The following is a 19,466-nucleotide window of genomic DNA, read 5'->3' on the forward strand; positions in this document are numbered from 1 at the left end:
GCCACAGCCAGATCTGAGCGGCGTCTGCGACCCACACCCCAGCTCACGGCAACACCGGGTCCTTAACCCACTGAGCCAGGCCAGGGACCGAACCCGCAACCTCATGGAGATTCTGTTGGGGTTTTAACCTGCTGAGCTGCAGCGGGAACACCCACCAGGGTTTAAATCATAGCATTTCTAATTGTGCGTAGAGAAAAATAATACTTAATTCTGTGAGAGGCAAAAAGAGGGCACAGCACCCCGTTGCTTCCGAGCGGGGGTGTGGTGGGAGCGGCCCTGACTGTCCTCCGGGGAGACGCTGTTCAAGGCTCAGCCGCCTTGACACGGAGGGCAGGTGCGGCACAGACGGGCTCTGTGTTCGTTCTAAGGTAAATAAACCTTGCCTTCATGTTAGGCTCGTCCCAAAGCTGTTTTATAAATGTGACCAAGGCCAGGCTGACCCAGTGGTGGCCGTGGCGAGAGATCAAAGCAGTGTTTACCTGAAGCTCCTCATGCACGAGACGCAGCCTCCGTCGCACTTCTCCGTCAGCACCGTCACCAGGTAAGCTGCCCGGCTCGAACCTCAGACGTGTCCTCTAGAGAAGCAGCTTCTGATGAGGCTGTTTGGTAGGTGGTCTTGCTTTGGTAGGTGCTTCTCTTGTTCGGCGCAGACTCCCTGCCTCTCTGTTTAAGCTCTGCTGCGGTCACGCAGACTCACAGACCTCAGGGCTTGTTAGGGCCACCTACTGACCTGTGTGTTTTTCTCGAGGACTCTGATGGCTGTCCTGTCTAAAAATTTGTCCATTAAAATGTCCACTTTATTTGTGCCATCTCTGAAGAGTATGGGTGTGTCATGCCTAGTAATTTTAAGGTCTGGGGGCTGCTCAGGAGTAGGTGTTACTTATCCACTAGCTCAGTGATTTGTAGGTATTCACATTTTTCGAGCATCGTTTAAATACATTTCAAATGGCTATACACAGCCTATTCCTTTTTAAAGTTTTAAAAATTAAAGTATAATTGATTTACAGTGTTGTGCCGCTTTCTGCTGTACGGCAGAGTGACTCTGTGGACAGGGCACTGAGGGAGCCAGAGTGAGTCAGCACGAATCCTGCTTGGGCTTTGTTTACGTGGCTGGGGAGTTAGCATTTGTACGGAACTGCAAGCGGAGTCGACTCGTGTGCCGTGAACGGGGGTGGGAAAAGTGGCTGTCCGCTCGTGGGGCAGGCCGTTCTTTTGTCCTGAATCAGGAGCAGATCGATGAAGGATTTCTTTTAACTTCAAGCTTGAAAGCTGGGCGGCTGCGGACGGGGTGGGGGGCGAGGTGAGGCTGGAGCGGGCGGGCCTGGCTCCTCGCCGGGCGGGCCTGGCTCCTGGGCCTCGCAGCCGTTCCCCTGGAGCTTCCATCCTCCTCTAACCGAAAGGCCAGTGCTGCTTTAACTGCTCGTGGCCTTGAGTCTTAAAATGTTGAAAGCCATTTCAGTTTTGAACGTGTCCTAAACTTTACTGGTAGATTTTAAGTCTCCATGTTTTTCTCGTTAGAACATACAGAGGCTATAACCTACTACCGAGCGTCACCGACGTCACTCTGGAAAATAACCTTTCGCGAGTTACTGCAGCAGTTTCTCATGAACTCATCACGTCAACCACCCGAGCACTCACAGTGAGTCTTCTTTGGTTGCTCTTAACGAAATTAAGCTTCAGCAGTTTGGCCAGTTCTTAACGGTGGGAGGCTTATGTTAGAGCTCTTATATATGGGGCTTATCAAGAAGTTGTGCTTCTGTGAATAAAACCTTGGTCTGTTCCAGTGGAATGGAAACAACTGTTTTTTCTGATTACGTATATGCTCATTGTAAAAGAAAAATTCAGCCAGTCCAGGAAGACATAGAAATGAGAAGGAAAACTACCGTCATCTGAATTAGTAGTATATCAGACGTTTATAATATTTCCGAAATAGTTGACTCATTGACTTTATGATATATATGAAAGGGGGAAAGTCAGAAATGCAAACAAGGATTTTTGTGTAGTATGATTATCTGTATCATGATTTATGATGCTGAAGTTGCAAAAGAACCTTAACGTCCAAGAATGATTACATTCTGATTATGACTAATTTTTTTGGGGGGGGGGGCGCACCCGTGGCACATGGAGGTTCCCAGGCTAGGGGCAGAATTGGAGCTGTACCTGCCGGCCTACACCAGAGCTACAACAACTCGGCATCTGAACCGCGTCTGCGACCAACACCACAGCTCGTGGCAACGCCAGATCCTTAACCCTCTGAGCGAGGCCAGGGATCAAACCCACGTCCTCACAGATACCAGTTGTGTTCATTACTGTTGAGCCACAGTGGGAACTCTGCTTTGGAGAATTTTTAACAATCTCTATTAGAGCAGTAATGTGGATTACAATATTGAGTGAAAAAAGGCACAGTGCAAAACTACACTTGTGTATACTTGTGTTTTGGGATTATGAATGCTTATATGTATTTTTTGATAAAAATTCTCTAAGATGAACAAATTTAAACTTGTATGATTAGAAAAAAGAATGTTAGACAAAAGTCGTGCTGATTTGCTGTTTCCCAAGTTGGGCCTTGCCCTGTAGTTTCTGGGACAGAGGAAGCGCCTTCGCGTTGTGACAGCTCCTTTAGGACTAGAGCGTCTCGGTCAGCGCTCGAGTGCCCCCCACCCGAAGGGCATCTGTGCTTCGCTCTTCCCGGGCGTGCGCTGCACACGTCCTTCCTTCACTTGTATTTACTGGGGCCGCCTCTGTCAGGTGCTCTCTAGGCTCGGGAGGTGAAAGCAAAGCGGATCCCGCCCTCGGGCTCTCGAGGTCTGGGCAGGCGGATGGATGCTGGCCGGAGCAGCGGAGCGCAGGGCAGGCAGGGCAGGCAGGGCAGGGGAGGGGGCGGGGCGGGGCGGGGCATCGACCCTCCTTCAAACCGGGGTATCGGTCATCCTGCCCTGATCTGGTGTGAATCTGTACTGGGGACCGGGGCCTGTCCTTGGATACAGGTCGCCCAATCGCTTTCATTGTTTGCCTGCTCTCAAGCGTAGAAGGAGGTTCAGTTTAAGAAGCCCTTTTTGGGGCTGGAGTGTGATTTTTTTCATTCCTGTCTTCTCTAGTTTGGATGCTGTGAAGCTTTGTGTCTTCTTTCAACTGCCTTCCCTGTTTGCGTCTGGAGTTTAGGCTGGCACTGTGGGTATGTATTTTCTCCGCACTGGGCTGCCTTCAGTTACTAGATGTAAAGATGGTTATGGGGAAGCCTTTCTGGCTTTCTTGTTAGGTCTTTTATTGGTGTGACCTTTTTGAAAAATACCCAGTGAAAGGAATGCTTGCTTCGGAAATCAGCAGCAGGAGCTATTGGCAGTTGTTGTTCTAATGGGTGTCAGATGCTTACGTGCTTTTCAGCATTTTGGAGGATTTGAGGGTGTGATTTGCAGGTTCATTAAGGGAATTTGCATATGCTGGCAAAAGACTTTTTTTTGTGTGTCCTTTTAGGGCTGTACCTGCGGCACATGGAGGTTCCCAGGCTAGGGGTCCAGTAGGAGGAACTGTAGCTGCCAGCCTACACCACAGCCACAGCAACGTGGGATTCGAGCCGCGTCTTCAGCTTACACCACAGCTCATGGCAACGCCAGATGCTTACCCCACTGAGCAAGGCCAGGGAATTCCCGAATTCTCGTGGATCCTAGTCGGGTTCGTTACCCACTGAGCCACGATGGGAACTCCCAACAGACTTTTCTAATTGGCTTAATTCTCTCTAAAAGTATTTACTATATAAACATTCAGAAACATTTTTTGTGTAAAATCCAATGTGACCTATAATATAAAATCGCGATCAATTACAGGAGTATAATTTAGGAACCATTGCATCTAAATTAGCATCTCCCTTTTTACAAAGGATTTCCTTCCAGTAGGTGGCTCTAATAGCCTCTGCTAAACAACGCTGAGACTCCTATAGCCTTAGGGACTGAGCTTTTGCTGTGTATAATCACCCCCGTCACGTTTGGAAGGAAACCTGCTTGTGTGTGTCAGCGTCTGGCCAGCCAGCTTCACTGGAAGTGGGTTGTGTTCTCTGGTCTAGAGCCGTGGTTTCCCTCCGTCCACACGTTCTCCCTGAGCAACCCGGGGAGAACCCGGCTTCCGGTCGTAGGTCAGCATTAGACCTGCCTTCTAAGCAGCTTTGGTGTTGGAGTAAAATGAGCTGGGTCAAAAGTTAGAGTTCAAAAGTTACCAAAACAAAAACCTCCAGTTCTTTTATCTTCGTTTATTTTTTTGCTTTTTAGGGCCACACCCGTGGCGTAGGGAAGTTCCCAGGCAAGGGGTTGAATTGGAGCTGCAGCTGCCGGCCTACAGCACAGCCACAGCAACGTGGGGTCCCAGCTGCATCTTCGACCTACAGCACAGCTCACGGCAACGCCGGATCCTTAACCCACTGAGCAAGGCCAGGGTTCGAACCCCTGTCTTGATGGATACCAGTTGGCTTCGTTTCCCCCGAGCCACAACGGGAACTCCCCCAATAGTTTTAATCAGATCTGCTACCTGATTTCATTTCTCAGATGATCTTTGTGCAGTTAGGGATACAAGGAAGACGTTAGCTAACAGTGGCAAAATCCTTGAAGAGCTGGGATAAAGCGAACAGTGTGGTGGCGTCCTTTCGGTTCAGAGGAGCAAAGGCAAGGCTGTCCGCTTCGCCTTGTCCCGTGACTTGCTCTGGTAATCGTCTGCTGCAGAGTGCCGCCTCTGGGCGCCGCGGATGAGTCCAGGAAGAGCTGTACTGTCGGCATGGCCACCACGGTCCTGACGCTGCTCTCCTCAGCTTGGTTCCCGCTGGACCTCTCAGCCCATCAAGACGCTTTGATTTTAGCCGGAAATTTGCTTGCAGGTATTGGTGTTGAATTGAAACAGGGAGTCTGGGTCTTTGAGGGTTGGGGGGCGGTGGACGAATTGAGGAAAAACTGAGGTCACTGCCAGTGACGGCCTGGTCCTTTAGTCCGATCGCAGACGGGACCTGCGCTGATGCGCGCTGTGAGCAGCTGTTCTGGGCCAAGTATTTTAAAGTAGCGCCTACCCTGTGTAGCGCCTTAGCTGTAGGTAAACTCGTTTCAAATTTGATTTTGGTGGGCACCACGTGCCAGGTACTGTCCTGGGCACCAGGGCTGTGAGGAAGTAGGCTGCGTGGGCTGCGGGCGCAGGTCGGACGCAGATTTGTCGGGTGCATGCAAACTGAAGCACGGAGGGTGGTCACGTTCTGCTGGAGATAGGACAGAAAATAAGATTGACAAGCTGGCAGGAAGGGGCCCCTGCAGAGGGTGCAGCACGGGCACAGGCATGGCGACGGGAGCACGCACGTGGCATTTGAGAACCCTAAGGAGCCCTGGCGGCCACGTGAGGACGAGGACTGGGGGAGAGGGCTGTGGGCATCCGTGTCCATCAAGGTCTGTGTGCTGCGGGCCAGCAGTCGGGGAGCACTTCAGGGAGATCGCTCGGCTGACCGGAGTGTGGGTCGGAGAAGGCGGCGGGGAAGCTCCTAGAAAAAAAGCCGACGGGGAGAGGCGAGTGAGGGAACGGCCGCGGCCCTGGGAGACAGTGCACGGCGCAGGAGGCAGGGTCAGCAGGCCTTGGGCACAGTGGAACTTCACTGGGCGGGTGTGCTGGGGACGCTCGTGGAGGTTGGGCGCAGATTCGGGGGGTGCCCGTCTCCTGCTGAAGCGGCGGTGTCAGCTCCCCCCCAGGTGGAGAGAGCTGCCCCGCAGACCTGGCGCCAATGGGCTGAAGGACTCAGGGCTTCGCCCCACCCTGGGGGCCGGGGGAGGTAACGTGCTCCTGTATCACAGCCAGTGCCCCCAGGTCCCTGAGGAGTTCCTGGACCTTGGAGGAAGAGGCCAGCCCAGCGGCCACCAGGCAGGAGGAGGTCTGGCCGGCTCTGGGCGACCGCTCGCTGGTGCCTATGGTGGAGCAGCTCTTCTCCCACCTGCTCAAGGTGCTCAACATCTGCGCGCACGTCCTGGACGACGTGGCTCCCGGACCAGCAGTCAAGGTAACTGCGTCCTCAGGTGCCCGTGTCAGGACAGTCCGAGGACGCCGTGGGCTTCCACACGGGCTTCTCTTTACTCACCTGTCTCTTCCGTGCTCGCTTTTGCCTTAAATGACACAGCCACGCACGTCGTGACCTTGGCATTAACGCCTAGATGTGGTCATCCTGTTTGTAGCCCGCTTGGCCTCTGTGATTTACGCTCAGGCCTGAGAGGGAAGCAGCCGTCTTTATTCCCCGGCTTTCAGCGTTGGCACGGGCGCTCACGGCGGAAGTTGCTCTCTCCTCAAACGGGGATGGTTTTGCTTTTCTTTGAAGGACAGTTGGATAAAAACAGCTTTAAAACAGATGGTAAACTATTTGCACGGTGGATTCAGGTAGATCAGCCCACGGGTGACTCTCTCTGCCACCTTGAAACCCCTCCTCTGGCTCAGGGTCTCCAGCTCAGGCATCCTGCCTACAGTTGACCCCTCCGTGTCTCCCGGCCAGTTCTTTGCAGTGACAGGAACGTTCCGTCTACACAGCAGGGCAGGGCCACTCACCCCATGTGGTGACCAAGTGCTCGAAATGTGGCCAGCACAACCAAGAAACTGAACAACTGATTTTGTTTAATTGCCGTTAAATTTAAATTTAAACAGCCGCGTGTAGATAGTGGCTCCAGTGTGCGACCAGCTCAGAGCAGGCAGGTCCGACCCAGGCCTCCAGCATCCGAACACCGGAGCCCCCAGCCCTGACTCTGCAGTGCAGGGTGGCCAGCCGCCAGGGCCAGCTCTGCCGGGCTGCCCGCGGGGGTCTCCCCTGCTCCGAATGTGCTCTTCTCGGCTCTGCCGCTGGGTGCCTGTGCCCGTGTCTCCCTTTCATTTTTCGAGCTGGGAGATGAGAGTCATCGCAGCTCTCACCAAGTTCTTTGTTTTCTCTGCTCACTGTCTTGCAGAAAACCCCTACCTGTATGTGGGCACACGCGTGTACATTTACGTATGCACAGATACACGCATGTGCGCGCGCACACGCTCCTCGCCAGGCAGGCGCAGCGTCCCCCTGACTGACGGTCGCAGTGGTTCACGTCCCCCTTTGGAGTGTGTGTCTGTTTCAGGGTCCCCACAGAGCTCTTCGGCCATCACCGCGGTCAGTTCTAGAGCCCAAAGGAGGGCTGTACCCTTCGGCCTGCGCCCCCAGCTCCCGGCGGCCTCCAGCTCTTTCTGTGTCTGTGGATCTGTGCGTTCTGGACAGTTTCACGCCGACGCAGCCCCAGGCAGTGTCCTTCCTGACCGCCCCTTCCCTTAGCGTGTTTCCAGGTGTCCCTGCCGCCTCGCCCGCCATTCCGACGGCAGCTGTTCAGCCGTCGCGTCTGTCGTGCAGACAGGGGGACTCCTCTCAGGCGGCGGAGGGAGTGGGCCGCAGAGTGGGGCGCAGGTCCTCGTCGCTGTCCTGTTGCCACTGTGCCCGTGCGCTTGCTGCCTCCTCCGTGCGGGCCCCGGCGTTCTGTCCCCTGCCCGTGTCTGGAAAGAGCGTAGCTCCGTGGAGTGTGTCGGCTGCCGCCTGTCTCTGCTGCTGATGCGCTTTGACCTTGGATGAGCCACTTGGTCATCGCTGAGCCCGTGTCCTCACGGAAAATCAGAGTTAAAGCGTTGACGTGTCCCCTTGTCCCCGTTGAGGCTCCCCAAGGGGGCCCCGCTGCTCGCCCTTGGAGGTGATGTGCTGGGGCCCCGTCTCTGTCCACAGTGCACCTGCCAGGAGGTGTGGCTCAGTCCCACCTCGTACAGTGATCGTGTGGCTTGAAGTAGGTGGCCATGTGGACAGTGGCTGGGCTCCAAAATGTGGATTCAAAGGAAAAATGAAACATGTGGGTTGGTTCTTTTCCGTGGATGGTGGGAGCACCCAGTTCTGAGTCGGTTACACCTGCTTCACCTGCTTTCTGTTTTAGGCAGCCTTGCCGTCTCTAGCAAACCCCCCTTCTCTGAGCCCGATCCGACGAAAGGGAAAAGAGAAGGAACCGGGAGAGCAGGCGTCTGTGCCCGTGAGTCCCAAGAAAGGCGGTGAGGCCAGTCCAGGTGTGAGGCCGCGGCTGCGGGGGAGGGAGCGGGGGAGGGGGGAGGGAGCGGGGAGGGGGGGCGTCATGTGTGTTAGGGAAACCTAGGACTGGGCTTACACGTATGTCGAGGGAAGCTAAAGAGGTCGCAGGGATGCCAGTGCAGAGGGTTCCACAGGCTCGGCCTCACACCCGGTGTTAATTGCCACGAGTACACGGACCGCACGTGGCCTTGGGCGGGTGCGAGGATCACCCGCGGGCTCGGCCTGGCTGCCTGCAGGGGTCTGGCCCCAGCGAGGCTGCCCTGTGCGTCCTCCCTCCCCTCCTGGCTCTCTGATGTTGGTGGGCGGGGTAGAGGGCTAGGACTCGCAGGTGGGGGTGACGTGGTCCGTTGCGACACGCGAGGCTCCTGAAGCAGGAGATGGAACATGCGCGTTGGGAAGGGCTGAGGGAGAGGTGAAGCGGGGATGAAGTCATCTGAGTGAGAGGAACCGGAGAAGCTGACGGCGCCCGGAGGCCTCAGGACAGGAGGGCCAGTTAGGGCCACGACAGTTAGGCCGTGACCCCGCGGCTTGTGCAGCCCACGTCGCTCCTGGCACAAGGACAGCGGGCAGAGCAGGAGGTGACCAGAGCCGTTCCCACGCCGCCTCACCGTGCTGGGCCCAGACGCAGCCCTCCCTGCATTTTGCTATAAAGCATTTCCGGGAAGGCTTTTTAAAAGGTGCTGCTTCTAAGAGGTGAGAGCAGTGCCGGGGAGGGTGTCCCAGCTTAGACGCATCAGAGCGCTACGAGTGCGCAGTTAGCTGAGCTGACCGACCGTCCTTCCTGACGGAGTCGGTGGACTGAGCTCCGAATCGCAGTCGTTGAAACCTCACCCGGTGGTTGGGTTTCCTGTTTAATCTCAGCCTAGTGAGGATGCAAGTCCGCTTTACGGTGTCGAGAGCGCGTTCCCGTTCCCATCGTCCCTGCTTGACTGCTTCCGGGGTGACCTGCCAGGACTGGACATTAGCCCATGTGCCACCGGGAGCCTTGTGCTCTGAGAGCTTCTGAGATTGGCCGAGAGCCATTGAATTAGTCGTCCCTCTGGTTCACCAGCAGGCAGCCAGGCCCAAACGAACAAGTGACAGCATCACACTGCTTTTCTTCTTTTTCTTCTACTTTGTTTTCTTATCTTTTGGGAGGTACTTAGAGTCTAGTTAGGTTTATCAGTCAATTTCTCGTTATTTCTAAATAATCAAAAAGTCAGAGGGAAAATTTCAATTTTATTCTACTAGAATACTTTAAAGATAATTATTACCAGGAATCTCTTTAAAACTTGGCAAGTATATACTTTTGGTCTAGAAGTTAATTTTGTGTGTGTGTTTAAAGCCGCTCGACAGTCGGATACCTCAGGGCCTGTCGCTGCAAACAAGTCCTCGTCACTGGGCAGCTTCTGTCACCTCCCTTCTTACCTCAAACTGCACGATGTTCTGAAAGCTACTCACGCAAACTATAAGGTACGGTATCTTCGGTAAAAACACGCCCATTCACACATTCAGCGGGCACTGGTGTTTGGAAGATCGGTAGCTCCTATGCCCACCTGTAAATATGTAATATGTAAGGCAGGCCTTTGGGATGTAAATTACAATTGGCTTTTTCATATGGGGTTTTTCTGTTTGTTTTTGTTTGTGTTTGTGTTTTGGTGTTTTTGTTTCCCCCCACACCAAGGTGTGCAGTGGTTTTGTGGGGTCTCTGTTCCCAGCGCAGGGATCGAACCTGGCTGCAGTGGAGAAAGCATCAAGCCCTCACCCCTAGACCGCCAGGGAACTCCCACAATTAGCTTTTTTATCTTTTGTCTGCGTTTCCAGTAGCTTCTATGATACAAAACTTAGGATCCTCGTCGGAAGAGTGGCCGCTCTGTGACTGGCTGTGCTGTGTCTGGGCGTCCCGAGCCCCCCCGCCCCCTGGGGACCTGGCAGCACACACTTGCCCCTCCGTGGGTTTCTCCTGCCTCCTCGGCTTGTTGTCGACACAGCAGTGATCCCAGTCTTGAGGTCACTTATGTTTTCATTCTCGTCCCTTATTTCTTACCCGCTGTCCTCTCCCTTTTGGCCAGAGAGTGTTTCTCTCCATCATGATTGGGTAGATTTGATGTCACTGAGCGGATGCCTTTCTATTTATTGTGGTGTTTTTGTAAGTTTTAGTTTTCGTGGTCAGTCTCTCCCACTTTCCCTTGTTCTTAGGTTTTGTGTCCAGGGACCTGCGCCTTCTCCTGGCCTGTTCAGTGGGGGTGGTCACTGCCTGATCTGATTCAGCCGGGTCCTGGAGGATCGTAACACCTCTGGAGACTGGTGCCGTGCGGCGGCCAGGCTGAGAGGCCGTGTCTGCACTTGACACTGATTCCCCCAGCGGCCCTAATGCGTGTGGAGGAGGCCGCTTGTCCCGGGTTTTCATAGGCTGCTTGTCAAGCACTGGTAGGATGGGCGTTACGCATTTTCCTCTCACGATAGAAGGTTAGGAATTACTTCTTTCAGTGACGCTGGGGTAAATTGGAAGGCGCCTTTGGAAATAACAGGTTTTTTTGTCTTTTTGGTGTTTCTGCTTCTTAGGGCCACACTTATGGCAACTTGGAAGTTCTCAGACTGGGGGTCAAATCGGAGCTGTAGCTGCTGGCCTGCACGCCAGATCTGAGCCACATCTGCGACCTTGACCACAGCTCAGGGCAACACCAGATCCCCAGCCCACTGAGTGAGGCCAGAGATCGAACTGGCCTCCTCACAGTTACTAGTCGGATTTGTTTCCACTAAGCCACGGAGGGAACTCCCTGGAAATAACAGTTTTTATATAGCTATTCAAAGGAGTAATTTCCTTCCCAAGGCATTTTCCCCAAACCAGAAACAAACAGGAGTTCTCTGATGGCCTAGTGGTTAAGGATCCCATGTTGTCACTGCTGTGGCGAGGGTTCGATCCCCAGCCCAGGAACTTCCTTGTGCTGTGGGCCAGACAGGTAGAGCCCCCTCCCCAGGCAGTGGGCGTGTGGGGCTGCCCAGCAGTGCATACGGCAGCCCTCCCCCAGCAGACATGTCTGTCCCAGCACCCGGAACGCCCCCACACCAGTGACCCGTGTCCCCCTTGCCTCTCAAGGTCACCTTGGATCTCCAGAGCGGCACTGAGAAGTTCGGGGGCCTTCTACGCTCTGCCTTGGATGTCCTCTCCCAGGTGCTGGAGGTGGCGACGCTGCAGGACATCGGGAAGGTCTGTTTCTTTTCTTCTCGTTGAGCTGTGCTGGCACCTTGAGACGCAGCGCTGGGCCTGCCGCCCCTGTGCTCACCCAGTGAGGCCGCCGCGTCAGCTGGCACGTCCGGCAAGCGGGGAGGAGGTTCTGCGGTTCTGACACCCGGCCTGACGCCTGTCTTAGCCTCCAGTTGGAGGGCTTGGGTTTGCCTGCTTTCACTTTCCTGTGCATCGGCTCAGACCCAGTGGAACTGAGTTGCAGGTTCAGAACCCCTGACAGGTCCTGTGTTTGGCTACTGCAGGTGGAGAGGATCGGAGCTCTCGGTGAGAGTGCAGGGCTCGCTCCTTGGGTACCTTGGGGAACGGCAGAGCTGTGCTCGAGGCTCCACGTCCGAAGCCCTCCTCTCCCGCCTTCGCCTTGTTGGGTGCCAGCACCCACACTGTGTCCTCGACTCCCACAGTTGGTGTCCTGCCCGTTGGCTTTGTTGTGTGTGTGTGTCCACCTGTCGTGCTACTGGGGCATCTTGGTTTCTAATGAATTTCAAAGTGAGTTACTGACTGGTGGCCTGCTTTATATATGATTTTTTTCTTTTTTTTTTTTTTTTTTTTTTTTTATCTTTTGTCCTTTTAGGGCCGCACCCACAGCATATGGAGGTTCCCAGGCCAGGGGTCCAGTTGGAGCTGTAGTCTCTGGCCCACGCCAGAGACATAGCAACTTGGGATCTGAGCCGCGTCTGCAGTCTACACCACAGCTCACGGCAATGCCGGATCCTCAACCCACTGAGCAAGGCCAGGGATCGAACCCACAACCTCATGGTTCCCAGCAGTCAGAATCACCAACCACTGAGCCACCACGGGAACTCTTTTTTTTTTAGGGTCACACCTGCAGCATATGGAAGTTCCTAGGCAAGGGATCGAATCATAGCTACAGCTGCCGGCCTACATCGCAGCCACAGCCATGCCAGATCCTAGCTTCAGCTTACAGCAGTGCTGGATCCTTAACCCACTAAGCAGAGCCAGGTATTGAACTCACATCCTTATGGATACTAGTCAGGTTCTTAACCCACTGAGCCACAATGGGAACTCTTACACGACCTTTTAAAGTGAAATAAAATGAAATTAATTTGTTTTCATTTCTCTGCATCTTTTCTTGATGTGCATAAAGCTTGCCTGGCTCTCATCGTGGTACGCTCATGTTTCTTCTCAGTTTTCTCTTGTGCTCTTTCCCTGTGTCATCTCGGAGGTTGGAGCAGGGCTTAGCTCCCCCCTGAGGCAACGCCTGGCTGGGAAGATGCCCCAGCCCCAGCCCTAGGTGGACTCTGAGTGCCGCCCCCCTGGCCTCTGCCTTGGACACGCCAGGGCCTCTCCAGGCTCCCGAGTCCTCTCTGCGGCCTGTCTTCTTTGCAGCCCTGTCCGGCAAGCCTGCACTGTTTCCCTTGCCCCAGAAATCTCAGCCTCGCCTTGATTCAGGGGGTTCCCTGGTCTCTGCTCTGTCCCTCGTCCTTGTGCCACCCCCGGAAGCTCTCCCAGGACGGTGAGCTGGGCAGCAGTAGGGCTGCCTTGGCTTGGATCCCGTGCTCCGGAATCGCTGTCCTCCAGGGCCCCAGGTTCAGTGTCTCGGAACCGCGGTTTTCCGTGTGCCTGGGTTTGTGCAGTTGTCGGGCTGTAGGTGGGCCGGTCTCTCACCCCGTGTCGCCTGGTGGGGGAGTCTGCTCCGTTATATTGTGTGTTCCTTCTGGCTCTGGGGCTTGTGTCCCTGTTACTGGATGCTCGTAGAAGGCCACTGATAGCATCCTTTTCCCACCTGTTTTCCGTGCCTGGCTCAGTTTCCGGTGCGTGCTGAGCAGTCCGTGGGTGTTTGTCGGTGTTGGATGGTGAGACATGAAGGGCTCTGGTTGCAGTTCTTCAGTTAGCGCTTACTGGGTCTCTGCACGAGCTCGGAAAACACAAGCTCAGCCCTGCGGAGCACAGCCTTGAACAGTTATTCTGACGGGAGTGAGTCAGAGTGTTGAACAGACCTGGTCCTGGGTACTTGAAGTCACAGCAATGCCTTGCTCTTTAGTCCAAGCACACCGAGCAGGTGAAGCGAGAGGCCCTTCAGTCCGGTTGGTGCGATGGAGGCAGGGGCGGGTAACCCGGTGGCCGCCAGGAGGCGCTGTGAAGCTGGGCGCCTGGCCCAAGCCTTCACAGGGCCTCGGATGCCAGCCCCTCCATTTTTGAGGATGGCGAGAGGTTGCGGATATAGGCATTTGCAGGCTGTCGGGGGTCATCCTGGTATATTGCTGTGGGACACCTCGAGGAGTTTTGAGGTGAACCAGACTTGAGGTGTTGTGCATTACGGTCAGCTGGACCTCTGCAGGGGCCCCACAAAGCGCTTTCACCCTGTGCTCTGAACTCCTGCACCAGGAACAGGGCGGGGTGCTGAGTGGACAGCAGATGTTCCTGGGTAGGTTCTGGACGAGCCAGCATATAAATTCATGGAAGGGGAGTTCCTGTCGTGGCTCAGTGGTAACGAACCCAACCAGTATCCATGAGGATGCGAGTTTGATCCCTGGCCTCGCTCAGTGGGTTAAGGACCCGGTGTTTCCATGGGCTGTGGTGTAGGTTGCAGATGCGGCTCAGATCCTGCGTTGCTGTGGCTGTGGTGTAGGCCGGCAGCTGTAGCTCCAATCGGACTCCTAGCCTGGGCACCTCCGTGTGCCAAGGAGGGTTAGGGTTTAGGGTTAGGGTTAGGTGCCACACGTGCAGCCTTAAAAAGCAAAATAAAATAAAACGGATGCACGGGAGGAAGGTTGAGGTCTGGCTCCTTAGATTTCCATGCCTTTACCGACTTCCCTGCTCTCGATGACACACGAACGCCTTCTTCTGGGTCTCCGCCGACGGTTACCAGTGAGTGCAGTGTAAACGGCAGCTGGGCCGTGTCTTCAGTCCGTCCGGGATTCACGTTAATAGGTCCCTTGTGAGTCACCTTAGTGTCCTGCTGTCGCCCCCCACAGTGTGTTGAGGAGATCCTGGGCTACCTGAAATCCTGCTTCAGCCGAGAACCAACAATGGCGACTGTGTGCGTGCAGCAGGTGAGAAAGCAGCTTCCTTGAAGCCCGGGTCCTCGCCTCGGCGCCACGCTGCCTGTCACCTGGGAGGCCCCGTGACTGGCAGGTGCGGCCCGCCCTCGCTCCCCTCCTCCCGGAGCAGCAGGCTGGCCACTGGGGGGCAGGGGCTCTCACGCCTTGGCTGTTGCCCTGGCGTCCCTCCAGGCCCTTCCCGGTCTGCGGGTTTGCTGCCGCATCCAGCCGCCTGTGGGGAGACTCTGAAAGCGGGGTGCATGCTGCCCGAAGTCAGGCAGTGATGGCTTGGCTTCTTCTGCTCTAGTTGTTGAAGACGCTCTTCGGGACAAACTTGGCCTCCCAGTTCGACGGCTTGGCCTCCACCCCCAGCAAGTCTCAGGGCCGCGCTCAGCGCCTGGGCTCCTCCAGCGTGAGGCCGGGCTTGTACCACTACTGCTTCATGGCTCCGTACACCCACTTCACCCAGGCCCTCGCCGACGCCAGCCTGAGGAACTTGGTGCAGGCGGAGCAGGACCACGACGCCTCAGGGTAACCTCCTCCTGGCGTGCTTGCCCAGGGAGCGCTAGGAAACCTGCTGAGGCCTGGCCCTGCCCTCAAAGAGGCCGCAGGCCAGTGAGTGCGGCGGGACTGGGCCGGAGCGAGAGGGCGGGGGCGCTGCATGTCCCCAGACCCTGCAGGCACCGAGCCAGGCTCCTGCCGACAGGGCCCTGTGGGGTAAGGTGGTGTCTACTGGCGGCACTTCCGGGGCCGAGGGCTAAGGAGGCGCAGCGGGGCTGGAGTGTCAGGGTGTTGGACGGGCACAGAAGCGTCTTGGCTGATACTACCCTGTGTTTTGAAACGTTGTGGTTAAAAGTCTCTTTTCACTCAAATTACGGCTGTGTTTATGGTGCCTGGAATTATAGTAGCTGTTTCTTAAATTACCGTCAATCATCAGCGGATGTTTGAGTTACTGCCCTGCAGCAGCAATAGAATTCCTGGTTTTTCTTCATGGAGATGTGGTGATAAAAGAGCTGCCGTTAAAATACTGGAGTATTTTAGGGAAGTGCCCATGTTCAGGGCTTTAGCGAGGGATGTGTGAACTGTTTCTCCACGTCTCAAGAACAAGGCTCTACAAATACTCTGTCTAATAATGTGGGGTGTGACCAGAACAAGCAGGTGTCTGATCACAGTCATTCACTGTCGTATGTGTTTCCTAGAAAGAAAAGGTTATAATTGATGTCAGCATTTACGGAAATGTTCTCCCACGGAATCAAGTGCTGCCTTCTGATCACTGAGTCTTTCAAGTGGCCGTCCGCTCTCCGGCTGCCTACACACGGCTGGGGAATGAGTCTCGCAGCAGAGTGTGGCCTGCCTCTGGGCTGTCAGTCGCCTCTAAACGCTCAGTTTCGTCTGATTATCTCCGTGCAACAAAGAGCTTCTGGCCAGCCGAATGCCGAGTGGCTGTTCAGGCTCTTGCTGACTTCAAGAGGCTCTGATGTGGTTCTGAGTTCGTGTGGCCTGGAGCATAGCTGAGTCCGGGGGCAGTGTTTAACGGCATTTCTTGCTCGCCTTTTTTCTGTCTGGCAGGTGGTTTGACGTACTCCAGAAAGTGTCCACCCAACTGAAGACAAACCTCACCAGTGTCACCAAGAACCGTGCGGACAAGGTAACCGGGAGCTGCAGGCGCAGGCCGGGCGCGGTCCGGGTGCTGGCCTCAGCTGCTTGAAGACTTGCTCACGGACTCTTTCTTTTCTTCTCAGACTGCTCTGCATAACCACATCCGCCTCTTCGAGCCTCTCGTTATAAAAGCTTTAAAACAGTACACGACCACCACCTCCGTGCAGTTACAGAAGCAGGTTTTGGATTTGCTGGCGCAGCTGGTTCAGCTACGGGTTAATTACTGTCTTCTGGATTCTGATCAGGTTTGTTGCTGTTATCTTTCATCTACCTTTCCTGTTCATAATTTAATGCACATTCACCTAAAAAGACACTGGCACCTACCTCAAAGATGAGCGCAGCTTGTTTTCCCCACCAGTCGCTGGTTGTGTGCTGGTTGCTCCAGAAGGCCCCGTGCTCCTAGGTGTTGGCACCTCGGCTCAAGCCCTCCCAGTCCAGAGTTGGCCTTTGCACATTTGCCGTCACGCACCCTGCCCTGCTCCGAGATAAACTTGAATTTGAATAGTAGGATGTAATTAAGAGTTACTCTTTGGAGGGTCATCAGCTCTGATGTTCGGATTCAAGCCATCTAGAGTCGGCTCACCTCTTCTGTGGGGCAGTGGCTGACCCCCGAGCCCCCCGGGCCTCACCTCTCGGTGCCCCCACGATGTCACGCCTCTGAATGCTGGCGTGGGAGAGGTGCATGTGCCTGGGCCCCTTGTGCCTAAGCCATCCCGGGAGATCTGTGTGGTCCGGCCTGCGGGGCACAGAGCAGATAGGTGCTGCCCGGGGACTCCTGGTATCTGTCATTTCCTTTTGCAAAGAGTTTCACCTCAGTTCAGTAAATGTGTTTCAGGGTTTCTGGAAGTGTCTCGAAATAAACACATTTGAGCTCTTGCACACAAACAAATTTATCTACTCTCAGGAAAATGGTTAAAGACTTACGTGAGCGAACATGCACAACAGTAGCCCAGTCTGCTCGTTTAGATTACTGATGTAAAAACTCTGTGTGCCTGCCTGCAGGTGTTTATTGGATTTGTGCTGAAGCAGTTTGAATACATTGAAGTGGGCCAGTTCAGGTAATAGCATTTTGTTGTTTGGATTTCTTGTCCTTGTTATGTAATTACATGTACTTTTAGATTATTGAGATGAACCTTTACTTTAAAGGATTGTTAGGTGTCTTTTAGGCGTTGCTGTTCATGGAAACCTGATTAACATGCTGTGCATTTTTTTGTTGTTGTTTCCCTTAAAAAATGATGAACAAATAAATATCTCAGCATTTAAAAGTAGTTCTGCATTTGATTATCCCATATGACGTCAGTTTTCATGTCACATTTCAAAGCATTTAATTATAATAGTTTGCTAAGTGAATGCTCATTTGATGGGAGACTCACTGGTTTCGTCATAGAGAAGCCAGTGTTGAGATAGGGCCGTCTCTGGTAGGCAGTGTTGAGATGCGGTGTCTCTTAGCCAGTGTTGAGATGTGCTGTCTCTGGTAGGCAGTGTTGAGATGGGCTGTCTCTTAGCCAGTGTTGAGATGGGCTGTCTCTTAGCCAGTGTTGAGATGGGGCTGTCTCTGGTAGGCAGTGTTGAGATGGGCTGTCTCTGGTACCAGTGTTGAGATGGGGCTGTCTCTTAGCCAGTGTTGAGATGGGGCTGTCTCTGGTAGGCAGTGTTGAGATGGGGCTGTCTCTGGTAGCCAGTGTTGAGATGGGCTGTCTCTGGTACCAGTGTTGAGATGGGGCTGTCTCTGGTAGGCAGTGTTGAGATGGGCTGTCTCTGGTACCAGTGTTGAGATGGGGCTGTCTCTTAGCCAGTGTTGAGATGGGGCTGTCTCTGGTAGGCAGTGTTGAGATGGGGCTGTCTCTAGTAGGCAGTGTTGAGATGGGCTGTCTCTGGTACCAGTGTTGAGATGGGGCTGTCTCTGGTAGGCAGTGTTGAGATGGGGCTGTCTCTAGTAGGCAGTGTTGAGATGGGGCTGTCTCTAGTAGGCAGTGTTGAGATGGGCTGTCTCTGGTACCAGTGTTGAGATGGGCTGTCTCTGGTAGGCAGTGTTGAGTTGGGCTGTCTCTGGTAGCCAGTGTTGAGAAGGGGACTGACTCTAGTAGAGGCAATTGCCAGTGTTGAGATGGGGCTGTCTCTTAGCCAGTGTTGAGATGGGCTGTCTCTGGTAGGCAGTGTTGAGATGGGGCTGTCTCTGGTACCAGTGTTGAGATGGGCTCTCTGGTAGGCAGTGTTGCGATGGGCTGTGTCTGGTAGGCAGTGTTGAGATGGGCTGTCTCTGGTAGCCAGTGTTGAGATGGGGCTGTCTCTGGTAGGCAGTGTTGAGATGGGGCTGTCTCTGGTAGGCAGTGTTGAGATAGGTTGTCTCTGGTAGGCAGTTTTGAGATAGGTTGTCTCTGGTACCAGTGTTGAGATGGGGCTGTCTCTGGTAGGCAGTGTTGAGATGGGCTGTCTCTGGTAGGCAGTGTTGAGATGGGCTGTCTCTGGTACCAGTGTTGAGATGGGGCTGTCTCTGGTAGGCAGTGTTGAGATGGGCTGTCTCTGGTACCAGTGTTGAGATGGGGCTGTCTCTGGTAGGCAGTGTTGAGATGGGCTGTCTCTGGTACCAGTGTTGAGATGGGGCTGTCTCTGGTAGGCAGTGTTGAGATGGGCTGTCTCTGGTAGGCAGTTTTGAGATAGGTTGTCTCTGGTACCAGTGTTGAGATGGGCTGTCTCTTAGCCAGTGTTGAGATGGGCTGTCTCTGGTAGGCAGTGTTGAGATGGGCTGTCTCTAGTTGGCAGTGTTGAGATGGGCTGTCTCTGGTACCAGTGTTGAGATGGGGCTGTCTCTGGTAGGCAGTGTTGAGATAGGTTGTCTCTGGTAGGGAGTGTTGAGATGGGGCTGTCTCTGGTAGGCAGTGTTGAGATAGGTTGTCTCTGGTAGGCAGTGTTGCGATGGGCTGTCTCTGGTAGGCAGTGTTGAGATAGGTTGTCTCTGGTACCAGTGTTGAGATGGGGCTGTCTCTGGTAGGCAGTGTTGAGATGGGGCTGTCTCTGGTAGGCAGTGTTGAGATAGGTTGTCTCTGGTAGGCAGTTTTGAGATAGGTTGTCTCTGGTACCAGTGTTGAGATGGGGCTGTCTCTGGTAGGCAGTGTTGAGATGGGCTGTCTCTGGTAGGCAGTGTTGAGATGGGCTGTCTCTGGTACCAGTGTTGAGATGGGGCTGTCTCTGGTAGGCAGTGTTGAGATGGGCTGTCTCTGGTACCAGTGTTGAGATGGGGCTGTCTCTGGTAGGCAGTGTTGAGATGGGCTGTCTCTGGTACCAGTGTTGAGATGGGGCTGTCTCTGGTAGGCAGTGTTGAGATGGGCTGTCTCTGGTACCAGTGTTGAGATGGGCTGTCTCTGGTACCAGTGTTGAGATGGGCTGTCTCTGGTACCAGTGTTGAGATGGGCTGTCTCTGGTACCAGTGTTGAGATGGGGCTGTCTCTGGTAGGCAGTGTTGAGATGGGCTGTCTCTGGTACCAGTGTTGAG

At 54.4% G+C, this 19,466-nt stretch overlaps 1 protein-coding gene across 5 annotated transcripts in view; it reads left to right on the top strand.

Moving 5' to 3' along the window:
• The window catches only part of HTT (huntingtin), a 124,235-nt gene that overhangs the window by 51,302 nt on the left and 53,467 nt on the right, over positions 1-19,466 (top strand). For all 5 annotated transcript variants that reach the window (XM_021100445.1, XM_013978501.2, NM_213964.1 and 2 more), the window contains 13 exon segments: positions 395-541; positions 1,519-1,639; positions 3,099-3,175; positions 4,710-4,861; positions 5,814-6,016; positions 7,935-8,061; positions 9,408-9,535; positions 11,163-11,273; positions 14,249-14,326; positions 14,622-14,845; positions 15,884-15,962; positions 16,057-16,218; positions 16,976-17,031. In XM_021100445.1, coding sequence (XP_020956104.1) covers positions 395-541; positions 1,519-1,639; positions 3,099-3,175; positions 4,710-4,861; positions 5,814-6,016; positions 7,935-8,061; positions 9,408-9,535; positions 11,163-11,273; positions 14,249-14,326; positions 14,622-14,845; positions 15,884-15,962; positions 16,057-16,218; positions 16,976-17,031 — 1,665 coding nt within the window.

Source organism: Sus scrofa, chromosome 8, assembly GCF_000003025.6.
Source record: "Sus scrofa isolate TJ Tabasco breed Duroc chromosome 8, Sscrofa11.1, whole genome shotgun sequence".
NCBI classification, from domain to species: domain Eukaryota; kingdom Metazoa; phylum Chordata; class Mammalia; order Artiodactyla; family Suidae; genus Sus; species Sus scrofa.